Source organism: Odontomachus brunneus, unplaced genomic scaffold (genome assembly GCF_010583005.1).
Source record: "Odontomachus brunneus isolate Ranch 3 - 2012 unplaced genomic scaffold, Obru_v1 Obru_scaffold_039, whole genome shotgun sequence".
Lineage (NCBI taxonomy): Eukaryota > Metazoa > Arthropoda > Insecta > Hymenoptera > Formicidae > Odontomachus > Odontomachus brunneus.
In genome coordinates this window covers 1378594-1395816 of record NW_022639489.1, presented here as the reverse complement: position 1 = coordinate 1395816, position 17223 = coordinate 1378594, and the positions used below count along the sequence as shown (strand labels likewise).

General features: G+C 29.4%; 2 protein-coding genes across 2 annotated transcripts; both read left to right on the top strand.

Moving 5' to 3' along the window:
• The first annotated feature begins 5051 nt into the window (after positions 1-5051).
• LOC116844127 lies at positions 5052-6584 on the top strand. The gene has a single exon (XM_032815289.1). The coding sequence runs from the start codon at positions 5195-5197 to the stop codon at positions 6467-6469; it is 1275 nt and encodes a 424-aa protein (XP_032671180.1). The 5' UTR covers positions 5052-5194; the 3' UTR covers positions 6470-6584.
• A 1636-nt stretch (positions 6585-8220) lies between these two features.
• Positions 8221-10208, top strand: LOC116844126. The gene has a single exon (XM_032815287.1). The coding sequence runs from the start codon at positions 8349-8351 to the stop codon at positions 9624-9626; it is 1278 nt and encodes a 425-aa protein (XP_032671178.1). The 5' UTR covers positions 8221-8348; the 3' UTR covers positions 9627-10208.
• The last annotated feature ends 7015 nt before the right edge of the window (positions 10209-17223 follow it).

Here is a 17223-nt window from a genome sequence, read left to right as displayed (position 1 = left end):
GAACATTTCAGAAAGACACATTAATAGACGGTCCAATTGTAAAAGAATGATATAGTTGTAAAATATATTATAAGTTAAATTAAAATGTGCTAACAAATAATATTTATATATATTTTAATTTGACATATACATGTATCTAATATTATATATATTTTAATTTAACAATATTGTGTATACAAAGTGTTCCGCCACTACCGCATTATCTTTTAATGGCGGATTTCTTAAGTAATTTAAATAAAAAAATCCTAATGCAAAAATGGCGAGGCTATAATACTTTTCAAATTATAAACGATTAAAGTTGACTAATTATAAAATTAATTTAAATAGATTACTGAACTATTTTAACAGATACATATTACTAATTATATAAATATAGTTATGACTAGATAATAGATATGTTATAAATACATAAATTTCTGTTACAAAAAATCGGATATGTCGCGAAGTCTAAAGAAAAATTGTGCCAATTTATATATCTGTGATCATACAAAATTAAGATTAATTAAATTTAATAACCCCGTTTTCTCGCAACGTTAATTATACTGTTTTATTGGTAATATTAATATAATATTTTGCAAATTTACTTTTTTCCACAAGCGGTTCCTTCTTCATTTCCGTACAAAGCAAATATAATATATTGAATCATAAGTAATGTCATAAAACTCGTAGAGAATTATTCGCGACATTCTACTTGGTAACGAAAGTTTTCAAAGTTTCTTATATCTTCAAATATAACTCTTCTTGTCAACAATTCGCAAGACACGTAGAAAAAATTGTAAATATCTTCTTAGTGTCCTTTAAACACTAAGAGTTGTAATAATCATCATTACATAAGAAGTGTCCAAAGAGAATATTGCTATTTATACTAAAGTACTAGACTTTGCGCGTTACTTATAAATCGACGTTACAAAAACTCATGAGCAATCAGCTGTTACATTCGGTACGCTGTTGATACTCGGCATCGATATGTCGGCTTCCCAGAAACCAGTGTTATCTAAAAACTATGATTTCTTCAACCCGAATATTTGTCACTTCTGCAAGAAACCACACAAATTGAGTGAAATGTTCATAACCTGTGGTCAGTGCAACATGATTTCTTACTGCAGCATGGATCACAAATTAAAGAACAACAAGAGTCATATGCAGATTTGTGCAGTTTTACAAAACATTTTAACAAGTCACCCAGAACTTTGGTCCACATATGGAATAAACGCAGAGAGATGGGTTCAGACGAGAAATCAACTTTTATATTTGGTCAAGCTGGAATTGCAACGTAAACTACAGCCATACGAAGAGCAAATGATCACATTAGCAAAATCGTGTATTATTTGTTTTCGACAGGATAAGCTCCTCCTTTATTGCCGGGAATGCCATTCCATGAACTATTGTCATAATCATAAAGAGCTATTGGGAAACCGTCATAACAGTAGTTGTGACAAGTTGTACTTATGCCTCTGGACAAATACGATTATCTTTTTCAATCCAATAGTATTAGACAGATTCATAGATTTTCCCAATGATGACAAGCCTGCTAATGACATGGATACATTTGTTCGTAAATTTGTGTTATCAAAATACTGGAATGATGAACATCACTCTATCTGGTATAATTTGTCTCTTTTTTATTCTGATTACGCATCAGGCCCGTTGACCTTATATTGTGGGATACGGCAATTATATGGATTAGATTGTTTCCATAAACTAGATACGTGTTTTGTTATTCATATAATAGGCGCAAAATCGATTGATGTAGATTACTTACCAGCTTTTGAACTTCTTGTTCATCTTTTACCTAACGTAAAAGAATTGACAATTATCTTGATAGGATCAGTACTTGGTAATCAAAGTGCAGACGTCAAACTTTGTACTGTAAGATGCTTCCGACAAAGTCTCAAAGTCGAAACTTATGGTATGTTTTATCACAATTATGTAGAGAGCGAGTGTTATAAACAACCAGATATAGTTATAGGATATCAAGTAGATTTTACTGATTGGGTGGCATTACCGCAATTAATTTTAAAAATAAAACATCAACAATGTCCGTTATTTTTAACCGCCAAATCACAACATAAAGCTCAACAAAATCTACAGAAAATCAGCAATATTCTACAGCCACCTTTATGTAATGTCCTATATCTTTTATACCACGGAGAAAATTGTTTTAAATCCAATAGACCATATGCAGATTTCGAAACCGGTGGTGCATCTTATCGTAATAATTATTTAACTATTTTTAAGAGATTGTAATGATAATAAATAATAAAACATTTTTGTTGCCCTCAAAGAGTTTCGAAATTTTAGTATACGTCTGTAATATCATTTCGATAACAATATTGTAAATAGAATTATGAATAGATTGTTAGATGACATATTCATATTGTTTTAATGTATTGTTTTATGTAATTCATGTAAAGAGATATTTGTAAAAGAAAATGTTTCCTTTTATAAAGATTGAAAATGAATTATAAACTTCTTAAAGGACATGTTTATAAAAGTAAATATTTATAAACAATGCCTTTATACATGTAATGGGACACGTATTTTTGTACGGCAATTATAAATAAAAATTTCATAAACATGCTAGATATATGTAAGATTTGTAAAATAGTAGGACTAACGCCATGTGTGTATGTGTATGTGGAATTACTAATTTATAAATATACATATATTTGTATACACAATATGTATCAATACATTTCAGAAAAATACGTTAACAGATGGTCAAATTGTAAAGAATAATATAATTGTAAAAGATATTGTAAGTTAAATTAAAATGTGTTGACGAATATCATGTATACATATTTTAATTTGATATATCAGATACATATATCAGATATATTATATCTATATCAGATATATATACATATACATATATCAATATATATACATATACATATATCTGACATTATATATATTTTAATTTGACAATATTGTGTATATATTTTTTGCGTAATAAATACTAACTCTATGTAGTTAGCAAGTCGATCCTGCCAATGTACAACTAATAATTTGTGAAATATAACAAAACACAAATTATATATATAAGATGATGTTGAATATCGGCGAACATTCGTATTCCATCGCACGTGACAAACATGTGTAATCACGAATATAAAAGATGACACACATTATTTCGATACTTTATGGAAATAATTCGATATCGAATCATCTGAAAATTTCGTAAAATCAACTTTTTTATTTAAATATCAGTTATATCACAATATGTAAAGAATAACTATATCAACTTTTATCTCCGTGATTGTACAAGAAAAACATTTCCTAATCCCGCTTTTCCGAAATGTTAATTACACTATCAATTCATTTGTAATATTCATCTAGTTCAAATTCCTTATTTTCAAAAAAAGTTTTTCCTTTATACTGCACAGGGCAAATATAATGTATCGAATCCTAAATTACGTCATTAGTTTACAACTCTCGTGCAGAAGTATTCGCGACATTCTACTTGGTAACAAATGTTCTCGAAATTTGTTATGTCGTCAGATACAATTCAATTTATCAACAATTCGCGAGGCGCATAATAAAAATTATAAATATCTTCTTATATTTTTAACAGTCGTCATTACATAAGTAGTGCCGCAAAAGATTCTTGTTATTTTTGCTAAGGTACTGAGCCTTGCGCGTTACTTTTAAATATTTAAAATAACACATCAACTATAAGCTATTATGGTGTACTGCTAATAGTCAGCACCGACATGTCGCGATTCGCAGGATTTGTGTTTCCTGAAACTTTTGAATTCTTCGACCCGAATATTTGTCACATTTGCAAGATGTCATAGGATCTTAATGAGAATTTCATAACCTGTAATCAATGTCATATGATTTCTTACTGCAACAGTGATAATACATTAATAAACAACGAACGTCATATACAGATTTGTGCAGCTATGAGAAACGTTTCGAAGCCACCCACGACTTTGGTCCACTTCTGAAATAAATTTAGAAGAATGAGTTCAGACGAAAAAACAGCTTATGCGTTTAGTCAAGCTGGAGTTGCAACGTGATCTAGAACCATGTGAAGAGCAAATGATGACATTAGTAAAATCGTGCATTATATGTTATCGACAGATGAATCTTCTGCATTGCTTTCAGTGCTATTTCGTCAATTATTGCGATGATCATCAAAATCTAGGCATCAATCCAAATCAGAACCTATTGGCAGATCATCATCGCTTTAATTGGAGGGACTTGAAATTATTTTTTCGAATAAATATGGACTTGACTTTATTTCCAATAATAATACAGATTCACAGGGTTTCCCGATGAAAATAAATTTATTGATATCATGTAAGCATTAATTAGAGAATTTATGTGTATAAAGTATGACCTTCATTTAGTATCTCTACTTTCTTGTTATTCATATAATAGACGCAAAACTTATTTGAAAGAAAATACTTACCTGCTTGGAAATTTATTCTACACCTTTTATTTAACGTAAATGAATTGAAATTTATTCTGATAGGATCAGATTTACACCGATAGATATTACCGAAAGTGGAGATTTTATGCTTTGTACTATAAGATGCGTCCAACGATGTCTTAATTTCGAAACTCATCGTACGTTATATCACAATTATGTAGATAGCAAGTTCTATAAGCAACCAAAAGAATTCAACATTGCATCATCTGAGAATTTCTCAAAATAAATTTCTATTACAAAAAATCGGATATGTCGCAAAGCCTAAAAAAAACTACGCCAATCTATATTTCTGTGATTATCAAAAAAAAGATATTTAATAACTCCGTTTTTTCGTAACGTTAATTATACTATTTCGTTGGTAATATTAATATAATATTTTGCAAATTTACTTTTTTCCACAAGCGATTTCTCCTTCATTACCGCATAAAGCAAATATAATATGTCGAATCATAAGTTACGTCATAAAACTCGTAGAGATTTATTCGCGACATTCTACTTAATAACGAATGTTTTCAAAGTTTCTTATAACTTCAGATATAACTCTTCTTGTCAACAAGACGCATAGAAAAAATTGTAAATATCTTCTTAGTGTCCTTTAAATACTAAGAGTCATCATTACATAAGAAGTGTCCAAAGAGAATGTTGTTATTTCTGCTAAAGTACTAGACTTCGCGCGTTACTTATAAATCGATATTACAAATAACGCATTAGCAATCAGCTGTTACAGTCGATACGCTGTTGATACTCAGCATCGATATGTCGCATTCCTCGGAATCAGTGTTCTCTAAATACTATAATTTTTTCAATCCGAATATTTGTCACGTTTGTAAGATGCCACAGCAAATTAATGAGATTTTCATAACCTGTGGTCAGTGCCGCATGATTTCTTACTGCAGCATGGATCACAAATTAAAGAACAACGAGTGTCACATGCAGATTTGTACAGCTTTACGAAACATTTCAAAAAGTCACCAACAATTTTGGTACACATGTGGAATAGCGTTGAAGGAATGGATTCAGACGAGAAAACTACTTAAATATTTGGTCCAAATGGAATTGCAACGTGATCTACAACCATATGAAGAGCAAATGATTACATTAGCAAAATCGTGCATTATTTGTTATCGACAGGATAATCTTCTTCAGTGCCAAAAATGTCATTCCATTAACTATTGTAATAATCATAAAGAGCTATTGGGAAACCGTCATAGTTCTAATTGCGATAAGTTGAAATTATGCCTCTGGACAAATACGTTCATGACTTTGCATCCAATAATTATAGACAGATTCATAGAGTTTCCCAATGACGCTCAACCTGCTAATAACATGGATGCATTTATTGATAAATTTGTATTTTCAAAACACTGGAAAGATAAAAGTTACACTGTCTGGTACAATTTGTGTCTTTATTATTCTGATTATGCATCGGGACCGTTGACCTTATATTATGGGATACGGAAATTACATGGATTAGATTGTTTTCATAAACTAGATTCGCATTTTGTTATTCATATAATAGACCCAAAATTGATTGATATAGAATACTTACCAGCTTGGGAACTTCTTGTTCATCTTTTACCTAACGTAAAAGAATTGAAAATTATCTTGATAGGGTCAATATTGTCTAACAAAAGTGAAAGTCTCACGCTTTGTACTATAAGATGCTTTCGACAAAATCTTAACATCGAAACTCATCGTATGTTATATCACAATTATGTAGACAGCGAATGTTATAAGCGACCAGATGTAATCATAGGATTTCAAGTAGATTTTACTGATTGGGAGACATTACCGCAAATAATTTTAAAAATAAAACATCAACAATGTCCGTTACTTTTAACTGCCAAATCACAACATAAAGCTCAACAAAATCTAGAGAAAATCAGCAGTATTCTACAGCCTGTATGTAATGTCCTATATCTTTTATACCACGGAGAAAATAATTTTAAATCCAAAAGACCATATGTAGATTTCGAAGACGGTGATGCATCTTATCGTAATGATTATTTAAATGTTTTTAGGAGATTGTAATGGTATTAAATAATAGGACATTTTTGTTATCTTCAAAAAGTTTTGAAATTTCCGTATACGTCTGTAATATCATATCGATAACACCATTGTAAATAAAAATACTATGAATAGATAATTGTTAGACGACATATTCATTTTAATGTATTAATAATTCATGTAAAGAGATATTTGTAAAAGAAAATGTTTCTTTTTATAAAGTTTGAAAATGAATTATAAACTTCTTAAAAGACATGTTTATGAAAGTAAATATTTATAAAAAATGTTTTTATATATATATATATAATGGGACACGTATTTTTATACGGCAATTGTAAATAAAAATGTCATAAACATGCTAAGTATATATAAGATTTGTAAAATAGTAGGACTAATGCCATGTGTGTGTGTGTGTGTGGAATTACTAATTTAGAAATATACATATATTTGCATACACAGTACGTATCAGTATATTTCAGAAAGACACATTAATAGATGTTCAAATTAATGTTTAATGTAAAAATGTAAAATGTAATGTAAAGATGTAAGATGTAAAAGATTTTCAATGTAAAAGATGATAAGTATGATAGTTTTAAAAGATATTGTAAGTTAAAGTAAAATGTGCTGACGAATATAATTTATACACATTTTAATTTGATATATACATATATTTAATATTATACATATTTTAATTTGACATATATATATACTTAATATTATACATATTTTAATTTGACAATATTGTGTATATATTTGTTGCGTAATAAATACAAACTCTAGATAGCAAGTTGGTCTTGCCATTGTACAAATAATAAACTGTGAAATATAATGAAATACAAATTACACATAAAAGACACATAATATACATATATTTGCATACACAATACGTATCAGTATATTTCAGAAAGACATATTAATAGATGTTCAAATAGTAAAGGATGATAAGTATGATAGTTTTAAAAGATATTGTAAGTTAAAGACAAATGTGCTGACGAATATAATTTATACATATTTTAATTTGACATATACATATATCTAATATTATACATATTTTAATTTGAAATATACATATATCTAACATTATACATATTTTAAGTTGACAATATTGTGTATATATTTGTTGCGTAATAAATACAAACTCTAGTTAGCAAGTCGGTCCTGCCAATATATAAATAATAAATTGTGAAATATAATGAAATACAAATTACACATAAAAGATAATATTAAATATCGGCCAAAACATATGTATTCCATCGCACGTATTGTGACGAACACGTATAATCACGAATATAAAAGATGACACACATTATTTCGATACTTTTTGGAAATTATTCGATATCCGATCATCTGAGGATTTCACAAATAAATTTTTTTATTTAAATGTCAGTTATATCACGAAGTGTAAAGAATAACTGTATCAACTTTTATCTCCGTGATTGTACAAGAAAAATATTTTCTAAGCCCGCTTTTTCGAAATTTTAATTCCCCTTTTAATTCGTGAATAATATTCATCTCCTCATTCAATTCAAATTCCTTTTTTTCCAAAAGAAATTTTTCCTTTATACTGCACAAAGTAAATATAATATTTCGAATCATAAATTACGCCATTAATTTACAAATCTCGTGCAAAATTATTCGTGACATTCTCCTTGGTAACAAATGTTCTTGAAATTTGTTATGTCGTCAGATACAATTCAATTTGTCAACAATTCCCGAGGCGCATAAAAAAACTATAAATATGTTCTTACATTTTGAAGGCATCATTACATAAGGAGTGTCCCAAGAGATTCTTATTATTTTTGTTAATATACCGAGCGCGCTTTGCGCATTACTTTTAAATCCATATTTAAAATAACTATCAACTATCAGCTGTTACGGCATACTACCGATACTCAGCACCGACATGTCGCTATTCGTGGAATTTGTGTTTCCTTTTGAATTCTTCAACCCGAATATTTGTCACATTTGCAAGACGCCATGGGACCTTAATAAGAATTTCATAACGTGTAATCAGTGCCATATGATTTCTTACTGCAACAGTGATCACGAATTAATGCACAACGAGCGTCATATGCAGATTTGTGAAGCTATGCGAAACGTTTCGATCAGTCACCCACAACTTTGGTCCATTTCTGGGATAAACTTGGAGGAATGGGTACAGACGAGAAAACAGCTTGTGCGTTTAATCCAGTTCGAGTTGCAACGTGACCTACAACCATTTGAAGTGCAAATGATTACATTAGCAAAATCGTGCATTATTTGTTATCGACAGGATAATCTTCTCCATTGCCTGAAGTGCTATTCCGTTAATTATTGCTATGATCATCAAAACTTATTGGCCGACCATTATCGTTTTAATTGCAGGAATTTGGAATTATCTTTTCGAGTAAATATAGAGTTGAATTTATCTCCAATAATAATAGATAAATTCACAGAGTTTCCCGATGAGAATAAATTTATTGATGACATGTATGCATTTATTAGCGAATTTGTGAGTACAAAATACAAACTTTTGTTTGGTCCTTTTTCCACTTCCTTGTTTTATATAAGTTTTTTTTATTCTGATTTCGTATCAGGACCGTTGACATTATATTACGGAATACGGAAAATAAATAGATTAGATTGTATCTATAAATCAGATTCATGTTTTGTTATTCATATAATAAACGCAAACTTATTTGATAGAAAATACTTACCAGCTTGGGAACTTATTCTGCATCTTTTGCCTAACATAAAAGAATTGAAAATTATTCTGATAGGGCCAATATTACGTACTGAAAGTGGAGATCTCATGGTTTGTAATATAAGATGTATCCAACAATATCTTAACTTCGAAACTCATCGAATGTTATATCACAATTATGTAGATAGCGAGTGTTATAAGCAACCAAATGTAATTATTGGATTTCAAGCAGATCTTAGTAATTGGGAAACGTTACCGGAAACGATTTTAAAAATAAAATGTCAAGAATGCCCGTTCCTTTTAACTTCTAAATCAAAAGATACAGTCGATCAGAATGTAAATAAAATCAAGGAAATCCTAAAGTCACCTATATGTGATGTTCTATATCTTACATACAACGGCAAAAATAAATTTAGTTCGTATAGACCATATAGAGATTATGAAAATGGTAGTGTGTCTTATCTTAATAAGTATTTAACTGTTTATAAAAGATTGTAATAATAATAAGTTATAGAATATTTTTATAGTTCTCAAAGAATTTCTAAATTTCCGTATACGTCTGTAATATTATTTTAATAACACTATTGTAAACAGAATTATAGATAGATTGTTAGACGATATATATTGTTTTAATAAATTGACAATTCGTGTAACGAAGTATCTAAAAAAAAATTTTTCTTTTTTAAAAGTTATGTCTGTAAAAGGAAATGTTTATAAAGAACGTTTTTAAAATTGGACTTGCATTTGTGTTTCGACGACATTTGTGCATAAAAATTTCAGGCTAGGATATATAAGATTTATAAAATAATACTAATGCCATGGAATTACTATTTTAAAAATATACATGTATGAACATATTTCAAGAAAACATATTAACATATGATAAAATTGTAAAAGATATTGTAAAGGTTAAATCAAAATGTGCACGCGAATATAAGTACCTATTTTAATTTGACAATATTGCATATATATTAGTTGCGTAATAAACAGAAACTCTATGTAGTCAGCAAATAGATCATGCTAATGTACAAATAATAATCTGTTAAATATAATAAAATACAAATCACATTTATAAGATGATACTGAGTATTGATAAAAAAATATTTATTTCATCGTACGTGTTGTAATCAATACGTATAAAACGCGAATATAAATGATGACACATACTTTCGGTACTTTTCAGAAATAATTGGACATGCAGTCATCTGAGAATTTTTCAAAATAATTTTTTTTTATTTAAATGTCGATTATGCCACAAAATGTAAGAAAAAAATGTGTCAAATTTTATTTCTGTGATTGTATAAAAAAAAACATGTTTTCTAACTGCTTTTTTGAACAATAATTACACTATCAATTTGTTGATAATATTAATATAACATCTTCATCGAATCAGCAAATTCCTTCATGGAATCCTTTCAATATTCATGAACACCTCGAAAGCCTCGAATATCAAATGCAAAATCCTTCTTTTCTACTAACGATTTTTCCTTTACACAATTAAGCAAATATATCGAATCATTCGAGTTACGTCATGAAACTCGTAGAGAATTATTCACGACATTCTACTTGGTCTACAAATGTTTTCGAAGTTTTTTATATCTTCAGATAAAACTCTTTTTGTCAACAATTCGCGAGAAGCATAGAAAAAAGTATCTTCTGAGTAACCTTAAAACACTCAGAATTTTAACAGTTATCATTATATAAGAAGTGTCCAAAGAGAATGTTATTTCTGCTAAAGTACTGAACTTCGCGCGTTATTTATAAATTGATATTATAAATAACGCATCAACTATTAGCTGTTACAGTCAGTACGCTGCTAATATTCAGTATCGATATGTCGCAATTCTTGAAACTGTTAACTGAAACCTATAATTTCTTTAACCCGAATATTTGTCACGTTTGCAAGACGACATGGAAACGTAAGGGGAATTTTATAACCTGTGATCAATGCCACATGATTTCTTACTGCAGCATAGATCACAAATTATCGAACAAAGAACGTCATAAGCAGATATGTGCAGCTATACAAAACATTTCAAGGAATCACCGACATTTTTGGTCCACTTTTGGAATAAAGTTGGAAGAATGGATCCAAACGAGAAAACAGTTAGTGCGTTTAGTCAAGCTAGAGTTGCAACGTGATCTAGAACCATATGAAGAGCAAATGATCACATTAGCAAAATCGTGCGTAATTTGTTATCGACAGACGAATCTCCTCTATTGTACTAAGTGCTATTCTATTAACTATTGCCGTAATCATAAAGAGCTATTGGGAAACCGTCATCGTTTTAATTGCAACAAGTTGAAATTATGCCTCTGGACAAATACAGACATCGCTTTAAATCCAGTATATTCAAACAGATTCATAGAGTTTCCCAATGAGAACAAACTTATAGGTAACATGAATGCATTTATTGATCATTTTGTGTATCCATACTACTGGATGGATGAAACTTCCCCTGTGTGGTATAGTATATGTCTTTATTATTCTGATTATGTATCAGGGCCATTGACCTTATATAATGGGATACAAAATATATATGGATTAGATTGTTTTCATAAACTAGAATCACGCTGTGTTATTCATATAATAGACGCAAACTTCGTTGATAGAGATTACATACAATCTTGGGAACTTCTTCTGCATCTTTTACCTAACATAAAAGAATTGAAAATTATTTTAATAGGGCCAGAATTACGTACCGAAAGTAGAAATCTCATGCTTTGTGATATAAGATGCTTCCAACAATATCTTAACTTTGAAACTCATCGTATGTTATATCACAGTTATGTAGACAGCGAGTGTTTTAAGCGACCAGATATAATTATTGGGTTTCAAGTAGATCTTAGTGATTGGGAGACAAATGATTTATTAGAATCGATTTTAAAAATAAAAGATCAAGAATGCCCGTTTCTTTTAACTTCAAAATCGAGAAATATAGCCGAACAGAATGTAAATAAAATCAACAAAGTTCTAAGGCCAACTATATGTAGTGTCCTATATCTTTTATACAACGGCAAAAATAATTTTAATTCCCATAGACCATATATAGATTTCGAGGACAGTGGTGCATCTTATCGTAATAAGTTTTTAACTGTTTATAAGAGATTGTGATAGTAATAAGTTATAGAATATTTTTGTTGTTCCTGTTTTTTGTTGTTAAGCAGCATATTCGTATTGTTTTAATAGATTAATAATTCATGTATAAAGAAATATTTGTAAATTAAAATATTTCCTTTTATAAATATATATACAATAAATTACAAATATATATAAATTTATAAATATATATTTCTATAAATAACTTTTTATAAATATATATTTTAATATATTGAAAATTAATTATAAACTTCATAAAAGATATGTTTATAAAAGTAAATATTTATAAAAAATAATTTGATACATTTAATAAATTGTGCTGACGAATATAATTTATACATATTTTAATTTGACATATATTTGACATTATACATCACAATATTGCTTATATATTAGTTGCGTAATAAATAGAAACTTTAGTCCGCAAGTCCGTCATGCCAATGTACTACATATAATAATTTTTAAAATATAATAAAATACAAATTATATATAAAGTAATATTGAATATCGATCAAGGCATATGTATTCCATCGTATGTGTGTAATGAACATGTATAATCATGGATATAGATAATGATATTCTTTCGATACTTTCCAGAAAGAGTCTGACATTCCATCAATAGAAAATTTTTCAAAATAAATTTCTGTTACTAAAAATCGGTTATGCCACAAAATCTAAAGAAAAACTGTGCCAAACTTTATTTCTATGATTATACAAAAAAAAAGATATTTCCCCCACTTTTTCGTAACGTTAATTATACTATGATTTCGTTTGTCATATTAATATAATATTTTGTAAACTCACTTTCTGCCACAAGCGGTTTTTCCTTCATTTCCGCACAAAGCAAATATAATATATCGAATCATAAGTTACGTCATAAAATTCGTAGAAAATTATTCGCGGCTCTCTTGGTAACGAATGTTTTCGAAGTTTTTTATATCTTCGAAAGTTTTATATCTACGAAGTTTATTATATCTTCAGATACAACTCCTTTTGTCAACAATTCGCAAGATGCGTAGAAAAAATTGTAAGTACCTTCTTAGTGTCCTTTAAACACTAAGAGTTTTAACACTTATCATTACATAAGATGTATCCAAAGAGAATGTTGTTATTTCTGCTAAAGTATTGTATTTCGCGCGTTACTTATAAATCAATATTACAAATAACGCATCAGTTATCAGTTGTTACAGTCGGTACGCTGCTGATATTCAGCATCGATATGTCGCAATTGTCGGGAGTAGTGTTATCTCCAACCTATGATTTCTTTAACCCGAATATTTGTCATGTTTGCAAGATGCCATGGGACCTTAATGAGAATTTCATAACCTGCGATCAATGCCACATGATTTCTTACTGCAGCATGGATCACAAATTATTGAACAAAGAACGTCATAAGCAGATATGTGCAGCTATGCAAAACGTTTCAAGGAATAACCGACATTTTTGGTCCACTTTTGGAATAAACTTGGAAGAATGGATTCAGACGAGAAAACAGTTAGTGCGTGTAGTTAAGCTGGAATTGCAACGTGATCTAGAACCATATGAAGAGCAAATGATCACTTTGGCAAAATCGTGCATTATTTGTTATCGACAAAAGAATCTCCTTCATTGCACTAAGTGCCATTACATTAACTATTGTCGTCATCATAAGAAGCTATTGGGAAACCGTCATCGTTATAATTGTAACAAGTTGAAATTATGTCTTGAGACAAATACGGACATCAGTTTATATGGAGCATTAATATATAAATTCGCAGAGTTTCCCAATAAGAAGAAACAAACTGTTAACATGAATGCGTTTCTTCATCAGTTTGTGTCTCCAATAAAGTGGATGTTTGAGAATTCCAATATCTGGAATAGTATATATCTTTATTATTCTGATTACGTATCAGGACCGTTGACCTTATATTATGGGATACAGAAAATAAATGAATTAGATTCTTTTCATAATCCAGATTCGTGTACTGTTATTCATATAATAAACGCACACTTCGTTGATAGAGATTATATTCCAGCTTGGGAACTTCTCCTGCATCTTTTTCCTAACATGAAAGAATTGAAAATTATTCTGATAGGACCAGAATTACATACCAAAAGTGAAAATCTTATGGTTTGTAAAATAAGATGTTTCAAACGATATCTCAACTTCGAAATTTATCGTATGTTATATCACAATTATGTAGACAGCGAGTATTATAAGCGACCAAATGTAATTATAGGATTTCAAGTAGATTTTAGTAATTGGGAGACATTCTCGCAATCAATTTTAAAAATAAAACATCAAGAATGTCCGTTTCTTTTAACCTCTAAATCAAAACATATAGCCGAACAGAATATAAATAAGATCAACGAAGTCCTGCCGGAACAGTGTAACGTCCTATATCTTTTATACAACGGCCCAAATAGTTTTAATTCCCATAGACCATACGAAGATTACGAGATTGCTGGTATATCTTATCGTAACGAGTATTTAACTGTTTATAAGAGATTGTGATAGTAGTAAGCTATAGAACATTTTAGTTGTTCCTAATGAGTTTTTTTCTGTCTACGTCTGCAATATAATTTTGATAATACCATTGTAAATAGAATTATGAATAGATTGTTAGGCGACATATTCGTATTGTTTTAATGAATTAAGAATTCATGTAAAGAGATATTTGTAAAATAAAATATTTCCTTTTATATACATTGAAAATGAATTATAAACTTCTTAAAAGACATGTTTATAAAAATAAATATTTATACAAAATCTCTTGATACATTTAATGAGTTATATATTTTTGTACGTATATTATTTGTATAATTGTGAATGAAAATTTCATAAACATGTAAGTATATACAAAATTTGTAAAATAATATTTGTGAAATAGTACGATAATAGTAATACCATGGAATTACTAATTTAGGAATATACATATATAAACATAGTACATATCTGTACATTTCAGAGAAACACATTTTAATAGATGGTCAAATTGTAAAAGATGTTATTCCTGTAAAAGATATTGTAAGTTAAATTAAAATATGCTGACGAATATAATTTATACATATTTTAATTTGACATATACATATATTTGATATTATTCATGATAATATATTAGTTGCGTAATAAATAGCAACTCTATGTAGTCCGCAAGTCGGTCATACCAATGTACTACAAATAATAATTTTTGAAATATAATAAAATACAAATTATATATAAAGTAATATTGAATGTCGATCAAGCATATGTATTCCATCGTATGTATGTGATGACGTATAATCATGGATAAAAATAATGATATTCTTTTGATACTTTCCAGAAAGAGTTCGACATTCCATCATCTGAGAATTTCTCAAAATAAATTTCTGTTACTAAAAATCGGTTATGCCACAAAGTCTAAAGAAAAACGGTACCAATCTTTATTTCTGTGATTATATAAAAAGGAAGATATTTTCTAACCCCACTTTTTGGTATCGTTAATTATGCTATGGTTTCGTTTGTCATATTAATATAATATTTTGCAAACTCATTTTCCTCCACAAGTGATTTTTCCTTCATTTCCGTACAAAGCAAATATAATATATTGAATCATAAGTTACGTTATAAAACTTGTAGAAAATTATTCGCGGCTTTCTACTTGGTAACGAATGTTTTCGAAGTTTTTTATATCTTCGAAAGTTTTATATCTACGACATTTTTTATATCTTCAGATACAACTCCTTTTGTCAACAATTCGCAAGATGCGTAGAAAAAATTGTAAGTATCTTCTTAGTGTCCTTTAAACACTAAGAGTTTTAACACTTATCATTACATAAGATGTATCCAAAGAGAATGTTGTTATTTCTGCTAAAATATTGTATTCCGCGCGTTACTTATAAATCGATATTACAAATAACGCATCAGTTATCAGTTGTTACAGTCGGTACGCTGCTGATATTCAGCATCGATATGTCGCAATTCTCACTGTTATCTCCAAACGATGAGTTTTTTAACCCGAATATTTGTCATGTTTGCAAGACGCCATGGAAACTTAATGAGAATTTCATAACCTGTGATCAATGCCACATGATTTCTTACTGCAGCATGGATCACAAATCAAGGAACAACGAGAGTCATAAGCAGATATGTGCAGCTATGCAAAACGTTTTAAGGGATCACCCAAATTTTTGGTTCACTTTTGGAATAAACTTGGAAGAATGGATTCAGACGAGAAAACAGTTTGTGCGTTTAGTCAAGCTGGAAATGCAACGTGATCTAGAACCATACGAAGAGCAAATGATCACTTTAGCAAAATCGTGCATTATTTGTTATCGACAAACGGATATCCTTCATTGCACTAAGTGCCATTACATTAACTATTGTCCTCATCATAAGAAGCTATTGGGAAACCGTCATCGTTATAATTGTAAGAAGTTGAAATTTTGCCTTAATACAGATACGAACATCGCTTTATTTGGAGTAATAGCAAACAGATTCGAAGAGTTTCCCAATGAGAACGAACATACTGTTGACATGGATACGTTTCTTCGTCAGTTTGTGTATCCAATGAGGTGGACGTATGGGAATTCCTCTGCATGGTATAGTGTGTGTCTTTATTATTCTGATTACGTATCAGGACCGTTGACCTTATATTATGGGATACAGAAAATAAATGAATTAAATTCTTTTCATAACCCAGATTCGTGTACTGTTATTCATATAATAAACGCACACTTCATTGATAGAGAATACATTCCAGCTTGGGAACTTCTTCTGCATCTTTTACCTAACATAAAAGAATTGAAAATTATTCTGATAGGGCCAGAATTACGTGACGAAATTGGAAATATCACGGTTTGTAATATAAGATGTTTCCAACAATGTCTCAACTTCGAAATTCATCATATGTTATATGACAATTATTTAGACACCGACTATTATAAGCGACCAAATGTAATTATAGGATTTCAAGTAGATTTTAGTAATTGGAAGACATTCTCGCAATCAATTTTAAAAATAAAACATCAAAGATG

What these genes read in the sequence shown, in the direction of transcription:
- LOC116844127 (XM_032815289.1), top strand. Translation starts at nt 5,195, where the DNA reads ATGTCGCATTCCTCGGAATCAGTGTTCTCTAAATACTATAATTTTTTC.
- LOC116844126 (XM_032815287.1), top strand. Translation starts at nt 8,349, where the DNA reads ATGTCGCTATTCGTGGAATTTGTGTTTCCTTTTGAATTCTTCAACCCG.